Source organism: Barbus barbus, assembly GCF_936440315.1.
Source record: "Barbus barbus genome assembly, chromosome: 25".
Taxonomy (NCBI): domain Eukaryota; kingdom Metazoa; phylum Chordata; class Actinopteri; order Cypriniformes; family Cyprinidae; genus Barbus; species Barbus barbus.
Window position 1 is genome coordinate 26,448,091 of NC_136753.1, and position 21,192 is coordinate 26,469,282.

At 37.9% G+C, this 21,192-nt stretch overlaps 2 protein-coding genes across 6 annotated transcripts in view; both read right to left on the reverse strand.

The window, feature by feature from the left end:
* The window catches only part of LOC306845375 (protein MTSS 1-like), a 47,670-nt gene extending 34,084 nt beyond the window's left edge, over positions 1-13,586 (reverse strand). For 2 of the 4 annotated variants that reach the window (XM_079378139.1, XM_079378138.1), the window contains exons 1-3: positions 12,851-13,586; positions 4,026-4,087; positions 1,154-1,227 (exon numbers count right to left, since the gene is read on the reverse strand). In XM_079378139.1, coding sequence (XP_079234265.1) covers positions 1,154-1,227; positions 4,026-4,087; positions 12,851-12,922 — 208 coding nt within the window. In that variant the 5' untranslated portion in view covers positions 12,923-13,586. The remainder of the gene's footprint in view (positions 1-1,153; positions 1,228-4,025; positions 4,088-12,850) is intronic. The other 2 variants (XM_079378140.1, XM_079378141.1) reach the window with 2 other exon arrangements.
* A 1,670-nt stretch (positions 13,587-15,256) lies between these two features.
* On the reverse strand, positions 15,257-20,664 carry LOC306844966 (oxidative stress-induced growth inhibitor 1-like). Of its 2 annotated transcripts, XM_079377432.1 has the most exons (6): positions 20,470-20,664; positions 19,415-19,482; positions 18,826-18,962; positions 18,441-18,632; positions 17,940-18,031; positions 15,257-17,592 (listed from the first exon to the last, which is right to left on the reverse strand). In XM_079377432.1, the coding sequence occupies exons 2-6, from the start codon at positions 19,470-19,472 to the stop codon at positions 16,527-16,529; spliced, it is 1,545 nt and encodes a 514-aa protein (XP_079233558.1). In that variant the 5' UTR covers positions 19,473-19,482; positions 20,470-20,664; the 3' UTR covers positions 15,257-16,526. The 2 variants fall into 2 exon arrangements, with proteins under 2 accessions (XP_079233558.1, XP_079233559.1); XM_079377433.1 differs by lacking the exon at positions 20,470-20,664 and having other exon boundaries at positions 15,263-17,592; positions 19,415-19,504.
* Positions 20,665-21,192: the final 528 nt, after the last annotated feature.

Genomic DNA, 21,192 nt, shown 5'->3' on the forward strand with positions numbered 1-21,192 from the left:
AAGCGAACAGGTCACCTTAACAAGAAGTGGAGCCATGTAACCCAATCCGGACCATTATGAGACACTCATGCCTTCCTCCAATTGGCTGAGTAGAGAACAATACGGTGATGACCTTCGTTTGGTTCTGTGTGAATTAAGGTTGAACATTTGTTGCCTCGGGTGACAGGATTTTACCCCGCTTATTTCAGGATGTTAACACACTGCCCTAAAGGTGAGACCTCACAACGCAAATAAACAAATTATCTCAGAAGAGATAACATAAAATAAATAAAAAGATAATACACTGCATATAGAGCATAACAGAATAAATTGCACTACTAGTTTTCCATTTTGACTGCAATTATGAGTATAAACCCTTAAATAAACAACATTATCCTCCAAACAAGTTTGAAATTATAAAATGACGACTTTAATCAAAATTCACATCTGGATATATGATGTGCACTTTTAGCATCTCAAAGAAAAATTAATATGTTTGTTTCTAACCAGAATTCCCAAACAAACCCCTATCTGCCATTGGTCACTCAAACAGATAGCCCCGCCCCCAGATCATGCCATTGGACACTGCTCTGTTGGGTTGGCTGGAATGCTCTAACGAACACAGCAATGTTTTGCTAACACCGCAGTGTTTACTCTTTTCCACGGGAGTCTATCTACAAATGCTTCACTTACAGCCATCTGCATTTTAAACGGGCAGAAAGTGTTTTAACACTGACAACATTACACATACATCATCTTAAATATATCAGCTCAGTCTCAGCCTATGACATACTTCTCAAAAAAAAAAAAAAAAAAAAAAAAAAAAAAAAAAAATGCACCAAACAGTTTATCAATATGCGCTGTCAAATTCCAGAGCTTTCATGTGAATTTATTTCTCGGTTTAATGCGTATCACCAGGAGTGCTATCATTAGGAAAGCTATAAAACACGGCGTCTTCTCACTTTAGTGTCATAAGGCCCACATCTGCCTTAAAAAAGGAAAAGACATTTGGACAAGTCTTGAGGTGTTCCGAGTTAATGCTTCGTGTTTCTGATGAATAACCTTTCCTGTGAAGTACGACTCTGCCTGCTTTCCTCATTATCATCACTGGAGAGACAGACTGTGGGGTGAGACAGCAGAGAGAGAGACAAAGAAGGTAGAGATCTCATCTTACCTCGTGTTCCAGTTGCAATGTCAGCCACTTTCTGGAAAGCATCCAGGAATGAGCTAGTGACGATGATTGTTGTCCTGAACGACAGAAAGAGAAAGAGTTTGTATGTAAGAAAAACCCACAAGCAAAGTGGCTTTGACTGGATTCTTGCTAAAAGTCGGTATATCACGACAAATATTTCCACTGACGGATTTTTGGAGCTTGCACCAAGTAGAGTGCAAGATAACAGCTGTAGATAACAGCACAGCAGCCCACAATGCTCTAGATGAATGATGTTTAAATACCTGAAGACACTGATAACTAAAGTGCAACATACAAAATCTGCATGTTTTTCACATTTTCTGGAATTCTGCAGAATTAATTTATATATTACTATGGTAAAAAGCTTCATTAAACAGAATTGAAACTACAAAAGTCAAACTAATAGCTGAAAGCATTCTCAAACTAGTAACAAAAACAAGTTATTACACTTTGCCTACAGTGGAAGTGTCAAAGCTATGCATCATATCAGGATGTTTAAAAATACAGACCAAATCAGGCTAAATCAGCTGCAAACTTGACTTTAAAAATAGGAAAATGGATAAATAACTATGTCCAATTTTATTTTCAATGCCAATCTATTTGCATAAAGAAAGCTTTATAATGTTTGGAAAGCTTGTATTACATAAAACTGCATATACACGCATACACAACATCATATATGTGAAAATATATAAGAGGTCAATATAAATCCCGGGTCACAACATAGAAAACAGTCGCTCAAAGGAAAGAGTTCTGCATGTTCATCGGCTGGGACACAGGCACATACTGACAGGGTCAATGGTGCCATTGTAGGGATCCATTCAGAGAGATCTCAGCTTATCAGAGAGAGCTCTGTGGTATCAGGTGAGACGAACTACAAAGTACAGCCTTTCAGCAACTCCCCCACCTCCCCACAGCGGCCCCCCAAGTCCTGCAAATGCTTCTGTGCCTGATATGTAGACTCACAACAGTCATCTCTTTAAGAGTTGCTCTGGCTCAAGGAACAGCGCTTGGGTTAACGGTAGGATACCCTGGAAAAACAGGTTATTGATTACTTTCTGTTTGAAGAGTATTATTAAACCGATAGTTCTGAACTCTGGTTGGATGAACCATGTGGGATGTGTCATGATGGTCAGTTGCTATTTTTCAAATATGAATGATATTGTAAAACCAATACAGCTTTTTAATTAAATTATTACAAAAAGACCAAACATTCTTCAAATATTTTAGGCCTTTAAATGAGACTAATAAATTATTTACAGACTGTTACATCACTATTTTATTTACTTTAAACCCCCAAGAAATTATCAAAATTATTTTTAATTCAGAAACTGTAACTTATATCATTTTAGAATAGGTGTATCCAAGTCACTGACTGCATGAATTCCTTTTTAAATGAACAAAACATGAATCACCATTGATCTGCATCTCTCAAAAATGTAAAAAATTTGATTTTAATTTTAAGTCAGTACAACTACACCTTAAGCACAGCAGCCATTCCCAAACCAGCTAGTCTAGTATCTATATTTGCATGTACTGTGATGTTGATCAGACAGACATATGGTGATATACAGCAACTGGTAAACATTACCCAACACTGTGTTTACAAAAACACCAGCAAAGTCATGAGGAACTTTTAAAAAGCAGTTCATGATCAGCTCTTGGCTCCAGACGGCGGAGCTGGCAGTGGTAATTGTGTGTGTGAGTGAAGCGTGTTTGATGTTTATCTGTAGGAATGGAGTGGACCTTTGAGAGGGTCATTAGCCTGTTTACTCTCCAGAGACTGAACAGAGAGGTCAGGCAGAGGGGACACACTGTAAAAATGGAACCAACGGCTAACCTAAACGATCTTCTCTTCCTATGATAAGCCTTTCTGTATCATACTGATTTATGGCCTCCTAAAACACCTTTAAACTACCATTGGTCTGTGGCGATTACATGTTCTGCGACTCCTTCTGCATCTTTGACATGGAAATGGACATTCACGAAAAGCGTATCACTGCAAAGGTAAGCAAAAAATGAGAAAGAACTTTGTCATGAGTATATTGGGGCCTTTAGAGTACCAACTTGGTATGCACTTTAGGTCACGTCAGGTCAGACGGAACATTTAATCCGGTGCAAAAGCGGACAAGCGATAGACGTACAGTCTGTTCAATAGGTTGTGCTGTTGTGTACTTTGGTGTCGATCCTTAAGTCAACAAAACACAGGACAAAAAACATGGATTGTGAAAATTAGGCATGATCCAAGTCAGAATCAATGTTGCCCTATTTCTTAACTTAAATACACTGTACAAATTATTACTGTACACATTACAATAGTCATTGTAATCTTTTCTCTTTTTTAACACAGCGGGCTCCATCTCTTGAACAACTTCTCTTTTAGATGATGTCAACAAGCCCTTTTACTTTTTCACACCTACTTCCAACAATCTGGCTCCATTCTAATACGCAACACTCACTTTTCAATATCCAATCAATTCACAATGTATAAAAAAGGCTTGCAAATGCCATATTCTGTTGACTTTAGGAGAGAACAACCCATTCAATCAACTATACATCCTCAATTTATAAATGTGATGCCTTTCCTAGCTGTCTGCATTTAAATGTCTCTACTTCATAATGATTTCTTTATTATGAAATCCCCTTTTTCCTTCATAGCTGCCTCTTCACTGCCTTTTTGCATCTTTCAAAAGACATTTTTCACAAACGTTCCTTTATTAGCTCTCCTCTTATACTAGATGACAAATCCTTCCTGAATGATGTAATAATCAAGCACATTTCCTGCTTTCGAAACAAGATTATCATAATTACTCCCTACTCAAGGAAGCCTGTAACGCAGGAGTCCTGTTCTTACCTTAACTGAGATTGTAGCTTAGCCCCTTTGGAGACAAAGTCCTCCCAGGCAGGATAACTGGCCTACAGAACAAACAATGAGAGAGAAGAGAGGGTTAGTCAGGGCAAATCAGAGTAAATCACACTTTACTCACAGCTCATCTGGTGTTCATCATCAATATTTATCTGCTGAAAATACAATTCGTAATTATCGACTACAATCATAAAGTTCCATAAAGTATTCAAAGCAGGATTATGCACTGAAGATTAATATTTAGAGTTGCTGGTTTACTGAAATTCTTTTTCAAATGTTTATGAGGAAGTGCATGAGGATGAATATAATAAGACAATGCTGCAATCACATGATAGGAAGTTGTTGGTGTACATTGTGTTTACACCAAAAACAGCCTAGGCAACGTAAGTCTTCACAAGGTGACTGGTAAACTCGGACAAATACACAAACAAGAAGCAACAATGACAAATAATGCAGCAATTATAACAGGTTGTCACATCCAACAACTTTGCTGACTATCAGGTTGTGTGACAAATGCAAATTAAAGAGTTCAATTACTAGATTAATAACAAATACTAATTGACAGAATGTATCATTCAACTGAATGTCATATAAACCAGGAGACATTTCCAAACGTTGAATCACAGTCGCTCAACAATCTGTCGTTTCACAGCATCACAGACTAGCATGAATCAGAATGTGTTCTGTTTTCTCAGTAGTTTCTGTGTAATTAGTGACCACAGTATGACTAAGATTGTTTCTTTGCCCCAATGTTTATTATATCTAATCCAAATCAAGCTAATTCTATTTGCAATAATGGGTATCAGTAACAGCTGATCCCGCTTACAGAAAAATCTCATAAAATGCTGACTGGTCTATTTTCACAACACATAAATACTTTAGCAGCTTAAAAAAAAATGCACTTATAAATTGAAACGGTGAAATGTTATCCACCGCACGGTGTTTCAATATATTTGATTTACATCCAATAGTGAACCTCTTGACAACGACAGGGTTCAAAAATCTCTATTACTACATGTCGGTCAAAGATTTACTAATTTGATTAAATTCTAAGTTTGACTAATAATAATAATCAGTAAAAAAATGATAAATTAGAGTTATGTAACATTTTGCCCCTTTAAATGCCTTCAATGCAGTTAACTTCTTTCAATTAAGCAAACTACTTAAAAAGATGCTTTTCTATAACACTATATAATAATATATAATGAATTGACATAAACAGGATCATTATTTTGGGGTGGACTTTATTCTTTAGCCTCAATACATCCCTGAAATAGGAACTACAGTCTGATTTGAATACAAATCTGTGTAATTGTGTGCATTTCGTTCCTCTACAGATGACAAATTCTTTCAGCTAATCACTAAAAATACACATACCTGGAAAGGCTTCATAAGGAGGTCATAAAATGTAATGGCCCAGACATGGTTTACAGTCTACCGCCTTGTAGGCGTCGACCAGATCTCTCAGTAATTAAAGCACATGATCAGTGTAACAACTCTTCTAGAACTGATTTTAAATGTGATGATAGAATACAAAACCCTAGTAGATACGATAGCATATACAGTTTTATATTTATTCAGCAAGGACACATTAAATAGATCAAAAGTGACAATAAAAACATTTATAACATTACAAAAGATTTTTATTTCAGATAAACCCGGTTCTTTTTGTCAAAGAATTCTGAAAAAAGCTTCACAGCTTCCTCAAAAATATGAAGCAGTGCAACTGTGTTCAACATGTTTCTTGAGCAGCAAATCAACATATTAGAATGATTTCTGAAGAATCATGTGACTTCAGACTGGAGTAATGATGCTGAAAATTCAGCTTTGTCATAAATTGTAATAATATTTTAATATGAACAAATTGAAGCAAACAAATCTTTTTCATGCGTGTTTTTGTTAAATAGTATTGAGAATTAAGTCATAAAATCTTTAAAGTCTACTTTCAGACAAAGCAGATATAGACAAAGTACTACTTCCAACATATTTAAAATAAGCAAATTTAAAAAAAATTATAATAATAATAATCTTGGGTACATAGGTGACACTTTAAAAAAAAAAAAAATGTTGGCAATACTAAATAAATGTAATAAGTAAAGATAAATTAAGGCATCTGAAAATTTAAACTAATGCTAAAAAACTGCAAACGGTGTGCTAATGCTAACACACAATACAAACACAATTTTATGACAATTTAGGTCTAGGTCAATGTCTTACACACTCAAACCATGATCTTTCTTGTCACCAGCAAAGAACTTTTAGTGTATAATATAAGTATGCAAATTGGGGCGCAGCCTAAATTTTACTAGCTCCTTCCGATGGCCATAATTACAGCACCTAAGGTTATCACTAAGTGTGCATCTCATAGGAAACTATAGTGACCATGATTTGTACACACACCTCCAGGGCTTTCCTGAGTCTGTCAGAAACTTAAAAGAACGATCCACCCACAAGAACCCTCCTACCAAATCGGTCCTGTGAACCATTTCCTTTTCAAACTCTCAGTTCTTTCTCCCTCGGCTCTCAGAAGAGGACCACTCCTGTGAAGTAACTCCCCAGAGCTTTGCTTTCAACCGCATGAAAGAAATATATTTTCAGTTCCTGTCTTCGATCCTTCTCATCTTCGCCTGTTGCTGTGGTAAAGAGGTGGTGACACAGAACGGAGGACGAGGAGAGGACAGAAAACCTGTTGGTCCACTGTATCAAGTGACAAAACAGACACATGTATAGCACGCCTGGCAGAGGCTGCAATGATGATCAACCATTGAATTTCAAATATAAAAATGGCGTACCTCGCAGATGGTTTCTTTGATTAATAATAAATGTTTTCAAAAACATCTCCCCCTCTCTTAACAAGGACTCAAGGGAGACATCGCATAGTACGGTAAATCAACAGCACCCTGATGATCCGCATACTGAGCTATAAAAGGTGATCCCACAAAAACACATCAGCTGTGACAAAAATAGAAAATAACTAATGCATCTGCAAAATCTGACTACGCTTTTCATCTGTATCATCATATGGATAAGAGATAGAAGAGTAACTGTAAAAACTATTAATGTATGAAAATACTATAATAACAATTATTAATAATAAATATTAGTATGGTCATGTAAAATAAGTGTAATTTTTTTTGCATGGGTGTATATATGACTATATACACTAAGTATATTCAGTCATGACAAAAATATTTGCACACTTAAGCGGCAATTAAAAACGTATACATCATTGTATTTACAAAAAACACTGTACAAAGTGATTTTTTTCCTTATTGTAAATAAAACTGATTATTGGAGAACATTTTACCCATTTGAAAACACCATCTGAATGTCTATTTCTGCCCATGTTTACATTTTAGAGTACTTGTTAATAGGGCTGTGCGATTAATCGAAATCGAATCGCAATCACGATTTGAGACGTTGCGATTTGCTAATCGCAAAGCCTGCGATGTGGACGCGATATTACTCTGATCCAGAGCATATGCATGACTGCCAGCCTTTGAGTGACAGTCTTACTAACCAAAACAATACTTGCCAACTAACCAACAGAGTGAGCGCACCTTCTCCTTGCGTTGCATTTTATGAACCACAAAGGACAATGGATGCAGCTAAAAATCATCTTTATTGTTCTACTGAGGAAAGAAAGTCATCTTGGATGGCCTGAGGATGAGTAAATTAATTTTCATTTTTGGGTGAACTATTCCTTTAAAATCACTGACATCAGTTGGCTAAAAGTTCTCACAAAAATGGCTCAGAAAAGTTAAGTTAGTGCTGTGAAATTTTAGAGGAGAGCATATTTGCTTTGATATGTTCTCATCTAAACCATGACATGCAGACATTTTTAAGTGTTACTCAAGTGTTTAATACTCCGATGGGCCACCCTACTCTTTAATATATCGTAATCAGCCACAGAAAAACCCAAATAGGTTAACCACTACGGAGTATCATAAAGCACTCCAAACTGCCGAGTCATCAAGTCTCTCATTAGCACAAGCTTTGCATGCGTGTAATAGGCACCTGTGCGAGCATACGAGGGTGTGTCTGCTTTAGCTGGCAGAAAGGGTGCATCCAGTGTGTGTGTGTGTGTGTGTGTGTGTGTGTGTGTGTGTGCACGTGTACCAGATGCATGAGCGTCCGGCCAGTCTTAAACAGGTTGCATTTCAGAGGTGATTCACAGGCAGGCCTGTGCACGGAACATGAAGTTTTTACACACGCAAGACAGAGGGATTGTGGGATGGTGGAGAGGGGGAAGGGGGACGTCGGAATGATGAAGCAGGAATGTGCAAAGGCAGGCAGCTCCTCAGCTGTAGACTGGCGTCATCCCAAACTGGGAGGACAGAAATCATTAGTTTCTCCAATATATCTCAAGCGGCCTCAAGCAGCCTGGCCGATGTCAGCGAAAAGTGTCGAGGCCTTTTAATGATCAGTGTCCAGCCGCTGAGCGCTTGAGGGGGAGGGACGCCAAAACAAAACAGTAGTTGCTATGATGCCATGGTTACTTAATATCTCTTAAAGTCAGTTTAGATGTGAATCTAAGGGCTTTTTATCATCAGGCAAAATGTGAAATCACAAATAAGACTGCATTTCTCCACAATAAGCTGTATGATTTGAAGTATCAATCTTGTCTGAAGCATATGAAACAAGTTTTGGGTGGAAAATATTGCTAATTAGTTTACTATTTATTATAAGTCACTATATTCAAGACAATGCAACTGAAACTGCACACTTTGCTTAAGTTTTGTCCAGTGCATCAACTATGCTTATTTAGAAGACTTGCTATTTACATTAACTGAACTGTAAGAAAATGATATGAATGCACACATTTAAAAAACAAACACACATGCACAACGATCTAGAGATTTGACACAATATAGTGGAGAAATACTTCAGTATATTATAGGGCTGTGCAATTAATCGAATTCGATTATCATGCGCATCTAGTCAGTAAAAGCGGTTTATTGATTAGTAGTTAATCGCCCTCACCTGCTTTCAAATGGAGCGGGAATTACAACACAGAGCCGTAGTTCACCGACAAGCTAGGCAATTTCGTGTTCATAATCGAAGGAGATTCGTCTGCGATTATAAACGCAATATCGGCTCGGTGTAGTAATTCCCGCTCCATTTGAAAGCAGGTGATGGCGATTTACTGCCAATCACTGAACCAGCTTTACTGACGAGATGCGCATGATAATCGAATTTGATTAATTGCACAGCCCTAGTATATTATTGTTTCTGCGCTATGCTTAGTACAAACCTGTTTATGCGATTTCAATTATTTAAGATTTTGTAGTATTTCCAATTTGTAATTTTAGAATGCCTATTCTTTAAAATCTTGTTTCCAGATTCATGGTTGTAGGAATATAATGTATAATGCCATATTCTCACTTTCTTAACTGTGCTGTGATGAAAAAATTGTGCACACTTTCGCCTATTTGCCTTCCAGATGCCTCTTGTTCTAATGAACTTAATGGCAAAAACAGTGTTAACATACTATATATATTGTGTCTCAGTATCAGGATCAATACAATCACAGTAAATACAATCTGTAGACAGTGGGGTAATCTGATCCCAGTTCAGCAATCTAAAATACATATTGCAAACAGTGCAACAGAAGGGGAAAACTCTCAGGTTACCTGCTGTCATCCCGTTCCCTGTAGCTTATTGAGACCTCACAAACCCTACTACACATCTCTCCACCCGCGTCTGTGTATTATGATAGGAACCAATCTTTCACAGTATTTTTGCAGGTGGAGATGGAATTCTGTTGTGTTATCCTTCTCTCCAAATAAATGGAGGTGTCCAATGTTACCTACAAACACACCGACCCAGTAAAGATCACATTGTACAGGGCAAAGGAATCTTTGCGATGTTCCATTATTCAAAGGACAGTTAATCCAAAAATGTTAATTGTCTTCATTTAAAAGGTTTTTCTATTACATATGTTTGGTCATCTAAGGTAATTATAAGCAAAAATAGCTACTTACTGTATTTCTTTGAAGATGATACAAAGGACTTAAAACCACTGTTACTGCAAAAGTGAGTTCAGGATAAAATTATTTTACTACTGCATGACAATTAACCACCAGACAAAGTTTCATAATCATGACAACCCTAACCATACAGGTTTGAAACTACATTAGGATGTGTGCATGCAAGGCAGAATTGCCATTTTTTAGTCAACTATCCCTTTGATTAAGTGCAATTGTTGCACTATTGTTTTGGTGAACAATAAACAACTACATTTCTGCAGAACACAAACTTGTTCTGTTGAAGGAGAAAAGCTGTGACACTAGCAACTGAGAAGCAGAATCACAGACCAGACCAGAATAAAATACATTTCTAAATGGTGTGAAAGGAAAAATTAAGTAATGTGCATTCCAGAAAACACTTGCTTCAATCCATTAACGTCAAGCAAAGCAGAAAAAACCCCAAGACAACCAAGCTCACATCCCTCACTGCTAAACTTCATATACCCTCATAAAATGTTTATGTAGCCAATATGTATAATTTCTGAAAAAAATCAAATAAAAAAAAAACTTTTAGAAGAAACAACTTTTACCTTGACAGCTTAACTTTAAGTGACATTTGTCTCCGACTACAATTTATCTTTGCACTTTTGTATTTCACAGCCTACGCTTACATTGAGGGCTGTCAACGTAAGTGACATTTTACATAAGTAAGCAGCAGCTAGCGAGGCACTTTACATGCATTAGTCTTGAACTTTGTGGAAATCAGGTGCAACACTGAGTATAACACAAGAGGTGAGGGACATACAGGCATTAGATCTACCCAAAATAATGTAGTGTAAATGTAGACTAGTATAAAAGAATGATTCCCTCCAAATACCTGACGTCTGTCATCTGGAAATAGCTACTTAGTCCTGCTTATTAAAGTAATAGTATTAAAGCTTTGCACTTTGTATTATTTGATTCAAAGCTTACGCTTGATTACAAAGCACACCAAGTAAAGTAAATATCCCAATTAGAAATAAGATATGATCTTTAAAACAAATCTTCCCTCATGAACCCACATGAGGATGAGCAAATGACTTTTTGGCTTAGACAATAATCTAAGCTTTCATAGAAAAGAAAACACTTAACTGCTCCATGCACTTTGAAATCAGTGCACACTATTGAGTTCTAACAGGTCAAAACGTAGCCTTTGCCCCACAGCTGTTTTTCTGTGAATCATAACTTTACATGCGTGCAAATTCACGCGTGCACACACACACACAATCATGGGGATATCCTGCACACTTCCCCCTTCCTGTGAGTCAAGTGGCCTATTTCCACATTAACAGCACGCATACAAATGGATAGCTAGACGTTGCCAAAAACTGCTGGTCCATTCATTCGCTCATCAATCTCAGACTATACCTCAACAAAATACAAACAAAAACAAGGAAATTTGTCATCATAAATACAAATCATTAAATCCCAAACATGCAACAATCCACATGTTCATAAAATACTGTCGCCTAAAATGTATTTAAACAATTAAGAAATGTTGGCTGTTGCATTATTTTTTAAGTATATGCGTAAATACTTTTGCGAACACTTGTAGGTACACCAAAACATCAAAAAATTATATCTACAATGCTTTTCTGTGCATTTGAAACAATAAAACCACATAACATGCTGCATAAACAAACGTCATAATATAAATCCTTTAAGGACAGGAAAAAAACAATGCTTTGACTGAATGCATACTTGTAAATTGAGCCCTAATATCTAGATTTTAATACAATGAATAAAGCCTGAGTCACACATTGAGCCATGTTTACAACAGGATATGACACGTTAAAGACTTCCTGCTCACCTGTGCGCACTCACACGCCACTGCATTACAACAGATTTTCAACGAGGAAAATGATTATGAACAACTGGTATTAGCAGTATTTGTAGAGCATTTTCATGTTTTAGGGTTACTATACATTAAAAGTCACTATCCAGTGTCTGAAAATGTTCACCAACACTGCTGTTAGACAACATGACATAACTTAACACCACATGTCATGTGCTGAAACTGTTAACTAGAAATTCTGACAGATGACAAACTGAGCTGACACATTTTAGATAGGCTGATTAATTTCGTAAACTAGGCCGGACAATAGCTCAACCCTTTGATATATGCCATGGTACTACTAAATAAATATTATGAATCATATACCATCATATCTGCCTGGCTCATTTAAATACACAGCCATATTTAAATTACATTTTGGACAAATACCACAGTGTCCTTGATGTGCAATTCAAACACTCTGGTATATGAATATGGCTCTGCCATGGGTATTATGGTAATACCATGTTTTAGGACATTGTGACATTGTATAGATCTTGCATTAACATGTATATAAACAAAACATTGCTGTACTATGGTATTTTTTTTTCTCTAAGCTACAAGGCAGTTACAAGAATACCAATGTACATGTCAAATTAGCCATTTTAATAACATGCTAGTTATATGTTAGTGTGACAGAAATCCCTTTGAAGTGCCTTTGAACATGGAAGGTGGAATAACCACATTTTTCAACTGTATATTACTTACAAATAACCTACACAGTCTTTCTAACTAGTAAATGCACTCATATATCCTAGATGATCAGCCTACACGGATGTAAACGGTGATTTGAAGGGGACGCACATCACAGGGCGGCTGGATACACATCTTATCAGCAGCCGGCCAACCCTCCAAAACAGCTGGAAAATAACTTATTCTGAGCCTTTCTACAGACAGACTCCAAACCCACCCATGATGCTGGGGGGAAATCGAAGCATCGGGTGTGTTATTTCAATTTGAGAGGGACTCACCTTCATGTCGTTCATGATGATTTGGAAGAGCCCTCCCAAAGCGCTGCACTCCTTCTCCATTCCCGCATCCATTTTACCACAAACACGCGCAGCGGTGACACTTATCCTCCTTAGGAAAGCTCGCCTCGAAACCCGCTGTCAATATCTGAGGGGTGCGGTACGAGGCTGTTTTTGAAGGCTATCGTGTGAATAAGGCAAAAGAGGAAAAATTAACGCAAAAACAGTGAGTGTTATTCCGCTGATTGGCTGCCCGGCGCAAGTAAACTAGTCCCGGTCACGTAACTTACTAAACCTCTGAAAATACATCGCATAGCCACGGTAAAAGTGGATAAAAAAAAACTAAAACCGGGATTTTTGACAATAAGTCTCCAGGTCAAAAAAGTGCCACGTAAACCCGCAGGAAAAACCGACCGTTGAAAGTCTGCGCCGAAGTACCTGGCTTGGCGTTTTCAAAAGCTTGGCTCTGCTGGATCGATAGTCACGTTAGTTTAGATCGCGACAACCGCCGTGTTTTTTATTCCTCATGATTTCATTCAGTCGATCCAGCCGCTGATATGTCCTTTATGGTGATTATTTTGAGCGGTTGCAGTTTGAAAGAGCTCTTCGGGTAAAATGAATACAGCAAAACCGAAGACTTAAGTTTCGACTCCTGATAGATTCCACAGAGTAAGTGATAAACATTCACTCTGGCTCGCTCTCGCGCTTTCTAACCCGTTTGTGTGGATCGGCTGGAGACGAACTCAAAAAGGGGCGGAGCATGAGTACTTCGGAAATGTTCGTGCTTTTCCGTAACTTTTGTCATAACATACAAGTAGTTGATGTATGTAAATAATATATGTGACCCTGGACCACAAAACCAGTCATAAGGGTCATACATGTCATACATCATCTGAACGCTGAATAAATAAGCTTTCCATTGATGTATGGCTTGTTAAGACAAATTTGGCCGAGATACAACTATTTGAAAATATGGAATCTGAGGGTGCAAAAACTAAATAAATAATAAAATCAAAATTGAGAAAATCGCCTTTATAGTTGTCCATATTAAGTCCTTAGAAATGCATATTACTAATCAAAAATAAGTTTTGATATATTTACGGAAGGAAATTGACAAAATATCTTCATGGAACATGATCTTTACTTAACATCCTAATGATTTTTGGCATAAAATAAAAATCTATAATTTTAACCCATGCAGTGTATTGTTGGCTATTGCTACAAATATACCCGTGTGACTTATGACTGGTTTTGTGGTCCAGAGTCACATAATAATATATGTATGACCTATATAATATTACCTCATAATAGACACAAAATGAAATGTTTGTACTTTTAAAAACATTTAAGACCGACAAGTAAAAGCGAAAATGTGATTACAATTTGTGAAATAGTTTTTAGAACCCTTTTGCTCTTTTTATTTTTCATTATAAGACTTGATAAAAAAAACATTTGATTACTTATGACTACAAGCTGTCCACAATTGCTAAACTCTTTCTTCTTAAGCAATTTAAAATGTACTTTGTTTCTATAAAGATAAATCAGAGCAGAAATACTTCCTGTTAAATGTATGTACACACAAGAGCTGGTTTTCAGGGATTCATATCATCTATGAGTCAGCATGTAATCTTGCCCAGCCTTGTGCTGTTACCTGACATTATGAAATGAGTCCACCTCTCAGCTCAACGGTCTCATAGCAACGCAGACATGATAAATTCAGCATCAGGTCCTCTAGTGGCCACCTGTCTGTCCGTGGGAGAGAGCGGAGGTCACCTTGTTCAGCAAAGGGCTTCATATGCCCACTCACAGCACAAACACCCAGACTCACAAAGTCCATGGATGGAGTATTTAAGTCAGTATCTTTTAGTGTTGCTATAAAATCAAATTCAGTTCACACATACATAAGTTTTGAAATCACACACATAGTATATTTTTATTTGTTTAATTTGCAATTAGAAGTAAGGATTTTTAGAATTTATTTATAGAGACTGCTCTCGAAAAGAGCCATTTCTAACTGAATAAATATTTTAGAGTTTATCATAAGTAGAACAAATTATATTCAGTATCTTAAAAATATTTTTTTTTTAACACAAGTACACTTGAACTAGTACAGATGTCTTTAAGCTGTAGTAGATACTTGCTACCATCTAGTGGTGAAACTTTAGTAGTGTTTTGTAATATATGTGATGTAATACTAGCGCATTACAAAAGGACAGTATATACTGTATACTGCCTACTTTTTACATCATTTGAATATTTTTTGTATATATTATGTATGCCATATTTTCATATTTTAACCTATTAAAAAAAGTAACGAAGCAATATTAAAGAAAATATTTGAAGAACTCGTGACTTTAATTAAATACGTCTATCAGTGTAGTTTAACCAACACAGAGAAGCCATATTGTTATCATGTGACCCTTTTATGGATGGAAAAGTATGAACAATGTACAAAACACATTTTCAAGAACTCTGAACTTTTTATGACCTTAGTTGGCTTTGACAAACATTCTTAAAACTGCAGTCATAGATAGACACGGTATTGTTTTCAGGCTCCATATTTTATTTTTTAAATAGTATTTGACTGCAATAACCCATTTAGATAAATTACATATATTTTTTTAAAAGTACAAACTATTTTTTACAAACATGGTTTGATCAGAGCTGCCAGGGTTTATAACTTACATGCAAGAATTACAGCAGAAATAGTCTTTAGATAAAAAAGGAAGTTGCATCATAACCTTGAATCTAGAATCGTTTTCTTGAAGGAACAAGATATGCAACTGTTCTTAAAATTTAAGATGTAAATTAAGAACAGTTATTTTATTCGTCGCAGGTCATTTACTCAAAAGGTCCTCAATGCCATATATTTGGCCCATGTCAGTTAATGCAGTGGTGAATAAGGTAGGATCAAACATACATTCAAATAAGGTCATGACGGATCATTATGTCTGATGCAATGTTGCTGGCTTCAGTCATGGTGTGCAAAGGCCCTTCTGTGGTCAATTTTGTAAGTGCAGCCTGACCTCACTTGAGGTTGGCTTTGAGTAAGAGCAGCACGAAACAAAGACGTCTTCAACGTTTAAGAGCCCTAATTCTAGACACTCAAGTCTGGTTTGCTACAACTGTATGCTTTACTTGGGAAGGCAATGTATGGGAGACAAAATGCTATAATGATCTTTCGGCTTTTTTAGGTCCACTATGATATATACATTCATTGAAGAAGACAGTAAGAGGGTTAGTACCAACACTGATACAACAGCAGCATTTGCTTGGCAAAGATTAGTTTTGTGTTTTCCTTACACGAAGGAAATAGATTTGAAAACACTGAGATTACAAATGTTAATTTGGCACAACAGAACATGATTGCTGTGAGAACATGAGTAGTGTTTCGAGTGAGCAGCCATGGACGAATAAATCCCTGAAGTGTTAAAGCACCGAGTCCGGAGACTCCGATTAATGTTCAGAGGCGGGTTAGTTAGCCATTAACAACAAAAATCTGTGTCCGTGCACTTGCAAGTCTGCATGTCAGAGCGGTCATGAACTGTTGAACAACTGATTCCTTTGTGTCAGCTGGAGCAGAACCACTGAGCATTTTCCGACATGTATGTGGATTCTAGAAGCACCTGATAGCTATATATCAAAGATCTCTTTTCACCCCTTTAAAGTCAATGTCTTTTCATGGTTGCAATGTGCAGTTGGTCAGTTGAATATTCAATGAGCATGTTGTGAAATTCTCTTGAAGTTTGTTGCTTTGTTTTCGGGCGATATCACACGCAATGGCCAAAGCTCCACCTTTCAGGAACCGCACAAAGTTCTCGCCCACCAGCGGACCCATGGCATACATCCCTGGCTCCTTCACGCACTCATACGTGTATGGATCCACATCTAGTGGGTTCCGCCGACAACTGATTGGCTCTTCTGAGTCCAACGCTAGTGGGCGACCATGTTCTGGGAGGAATGACAGGTTGGGATGGGCACCAATCAAAATGAGCGCCATTGAGACTTGCAGCACTGTCTGTATCCCTCCCTCATCCTCAAGCACACACTTGCCATCAGGTCTGAGGGCAGCTACACGGTGCTTTGGGAAACTTATGTAACCAGGATAACAGTTATATGAGTTGGTGCTATCAGCAGGTGAAGAAAGAGGTTGGTTGGACAGATTGACCACAGTTTCACCCACTTTGTGCTGCTGTTGGCTCATCATTTGATGCACTTTATGGTACTCAGGGTAGAGGAGCTTGGGAAGCTGGTTGAAGATGAGCGCCGGATCGCTCACAGGTCGCCTAAAGGCATGATATACTGGAGTGTTCAAGTGGTGAGCTGCGATAACGGCATCAGCCGCCGTCAACCCAGCACCAACCACAAGAACCGGATCTGAAGTGCGATCCAAGCGGCCTGATGAAATGGCAGCCTCCAGCTCCCAGAAGCTGTGGCACACGAAGGGAAGGTTTTCACCTTCCACGCCGAGACGGGCTGGGATGTCGTGGGTTCCTGTGGCAAGCACCACGTTCTCGGCATAGACAGAGAAAGGGAATTCAATTACTTCATCTCCTTCCCCACTGCTTGCTCTTCTCTGGAGGCCTTGGATCTTCCAAACGGAGCAGCCAGATTCAAGGGAAACCCGAGACACTGAGGTTACGGTGGTGTCGCAAGCAAAGCTCTTCTCCAGACCCATTTTAGTCACGTAGTGCTGGTAGTATGATGCAATCTCAGCTGGTGTGGCCCGGTCATTACGTAAATTTCTGCACACACAAACAGTACGTTAAATTATAAGTTTTGATCATTTGTAACATCTTAAAATGTTCTACTCATGCCTTATTTTACAAAACCATATTTATGTTTTTAAGCGAAATTAAGATAATTATTGCTTACTTATACCTCTCACATTAAGTTAGAAAAAGAAAGTATTTTAACAGAAAAATGTACAGAGCAGTTTTAAGTTGCTTAATAGTTTCAGTTTGGTTCTAGGACTTACACAATGGGGTAATCTTCATATCTTATGCCAAGAACCTGACTAAAAATGTTGTATGAAATACTAGCCCTTTATTCTCTGCACTAATTTTAATGTTTCAGTTTCTTTTCTTTATACCTTCGTTTATCTCTCATCCACTCCTTCAGCTTCAACCCAGGAAGTTCCATCCAGTTAGCCAAGCTGAGTGTCAACATGGAGCCCTCCATCGCCTGCAGGCATCAAGCATAAGAAAGAACAACTTGACATCTTGGAATGAAGCAGGCAGAGCACAAGAAAAACATCTGATCAAACTGGTGCAAAACCTCAATAGTTTTAGACACTGTTGGAGTTGTTTTCAGGCACGCAACGCTTAATCACATGAGTTCTTGTGCCCCCCCCCACAGGGCTGTACTTGTGTATTAGGGTAAACCTCATATTTCAAGTCATATTTCACATTATTTCTCATCACTGTAATATGTGAACATTTTACTTCTGTGTTTTACTCATTGCTCTTTATCACATGACAGTAATAGGAATACGACCTTGGAAAAGGTCTCCAAAATCTGAAAATGTAATTTTCAATATGCCTGCTGAGGCATTAGATCAGAAGCCAGAAATATTTTAGGTGTGGTTACTTACATGCCAGGCCCCTCCAGGTGGTCCCTTCCCCAGTACAAGGTGAGGTGTGGCCCTTTCCGGCTCATGTCTCCATATCAGCGGGGAGGCGCAATCCACCCCAAAGTCACCATCTGGAAGAAGGAGGGCATCGAAGAGCACAGCCACAGGGTTTGATGAACGGCCCTCTACACCCTCACACAGGTACTCCAGATCCTACATGCATAAAGTAAGACAAAACTGTTTTTTTTCTGTATTTAACATGAGAATGCGTGTCATTGACTACATTCACTAATCCTTGTAGAAGTCTATAGAGGCTTTTGGTAAAGAAAAAAAAAAATACAAGTCACCACTTGTTATGTAAAGAGGTGTGGTAAATGTATATAGGGGGATTATATGTTTGCATTACCTGGTCAAACAAAGACAGATGAGGATTCTCTGTCAGCTTGTTGTGTAAAATTGGGTTGGGATGGAAGCCATCGGGGGAAATGTGAGGCGTGTATCCTGACAGCAAATAAGAGAGACAAATCCCTGATGGTCCATTACCTGAAAGACATCCATGCATGTGAATACTGGAAAGCTCTATATAACAGGAACTGCAACAGAACACGAGTTTTTAATCTGATATCTCACATTTAAACATGGTAAATGTAATTGAGGTGAAATGATTATCAAAGAAGCCAAAATACTGAATAAACAAATGCAAGGGATTCTGGATGTGTAGAACATTTTTGAATAACATGCGTTGCAATTCTGTGCAAGGCTGCCTAAACTTTGAGAGTTCTACACGCACAGATTCCATTTGAGCCTGGTCATTAGTTAATTCTGGACCTTGGCTCCAATACAACATTTCAGAGACGTACAGTCTAGAACAGAGATGACAATGAGAAAGAAAGAACAGGACAAAAATAGAATGGTTTTGCATGCATTATGCATGTAAATGTGCATTAACAATTGCGAGTGCTCATGGACAACAAATATATAATGACGACTCTTACCAACAATGACAACAGGCAGAATATCCTCAGAAAATGTGTCTTTGTTGTACAACTCCATAGTGGCTCACCTGTTACATGCAAAAACACAACCATAAATCCCCCTACCAAGATACACAAAACCAGATCACTCTTAGTCATGACCAGTAATGGTGACTAATATTGTCCTCTTGTATTAGATAACCCTATATAATCTGTATTATAGTAAGGCAAACTATAAGCTTCAGCCGGTACTTCTTATGAATCAACCGGTGTATTGTTGCATAACAGGAGAAGTTCAATGTAATCATGAGTGTGCAGAATTTCTTAAAGTGACAGCGCCTGTTAAAAGTCCATTTGAACAGCGACCACACGACGTGACAGATGTCAAGTACACTTATTAATGCACAAATATACTTAAATATAAATTACTGAATTGTAATGCACGTAGCTGAGTTTACAGACTGCCTTCGTTTTCTTGAAGTCCAGGGGGGCGTGTGTGCCTAACAGATGTAACGTTAAATGGATTGACAAGTATGTCGCCGTGACTGCGACCCGCGTGCACAGGTCAGTTCTGAAGTCCATTCAAGGAAAACCGCACGCTTTCACGTGTGCCTATGTTTAAAGAGATAGTTCAGGCAAAAGTAAAACTACTGTCATCATATACTCGTGCTCATGTACTTCCAAATGTGAAGAACCCAAAAGGAGATGTTAGTTAGAATGACAGTCTTACCCATTTACATTCTTAATGCTATGGAAGTGAATAGTGACTTTTAATATGCGCTCATACATGATGATGCATTTAATAACTGAGCTATCCACAGAACTTTCCACAGAATCCACAGAACTTTCCAGAGCAGTCGATATGCGTTTCCCACACATACCCACGAGACAATTTCCATATCCGACGGACACATTAAGAGGCAACACCAAATTAAAGAAGCAAGAACAAAGATGACTTCAATTGACCCAAGAGATGAGAGCAAAATATGACGCAATTCTTTAAAAAAAAATTGTTAATGATGTCAAGTTTTCTGATGTATCTTACATTAGCGTGATGAACCATCACGTAACGTTACCTGTAATGTAAATTTCCGAGATCCCAATAACTCGCAGTTGACGTAAGACAGCAATTCTTGAATATACAAGCAGAGCGACTGCGTTAATATTTTAAATGGACAGTTAAAATACACGCGCAGCTTTCTCTCGTTGTGCTTCTGCGTGGCTGGAAAGAGAGATGCCGCGCCGTTACAGCACCACGGCACTCGTGCGCTGATGGGTTTTATAATTCTTCTTCAGGGTCCGCTCATACGAGCCAATCATCGAGCGAGGACATGACGCTTAGCATTATGATTGGTTGGGTGAGGGGTGCCACAGGAGCGTGTTCTAGCTTGTAGTTTTCCATTCGCTGACAAGGATCTCATCCCTGATTGGTCTGAATCTAGCCCTCACTCCACATCAGCCAATCAGCAAACGCAGCGGCTCGAACGGTGTAGCTGCCATAGATACTATCGCAACCTATGGTTAAAACCCATCACATCTCCATTACAGAAAATTATTACCTTTATTGGCCCCATCAACAATTATATTAGCCTTTCTTTTGTAATACAAATGTAAATTATTTACGGACGATTCTATATTCACAAGACAAAAACTGTGGTTGAATCTTACAGAATATCAGCAGCGATGACAACTGCTAAAGGTTTGTGTATTTCGTTTGTATTCTTGGTTTATGTATTTGTCTATATCTGTATTTGTCTGTATCTCATTTTTTTCATTCATTATTTAAAAATAATAATAAT

What these genes read in the sequence shown, in the direction of transcription:
- LOC306844966 (XM_079377432.1), bottom strand. Translation starts at nt 19,472, where the DNA reads ATGGAGTTGTACAACAAAGACACATTTTCTGAGGATATTCTGCCTGTT. An exon ending in CACCTGGAGGGGCCTGGCAT is followed by an intron (nt 18,032 to 18,440) that starts GTAAGTAACCAC and finishes TGATGCCTGCAG; the next exon opens with GCGATGGAGGGCTCCATGTT. An exon ending in TGGATGAGAGATAAACGAAG is followed by an intron (nt 17,593 to 17,939) that starts GTATAAAGAAAA and finishes TTGTGTGTGCAG; the next exon opens with AAATTTACGTAATGACCGGG.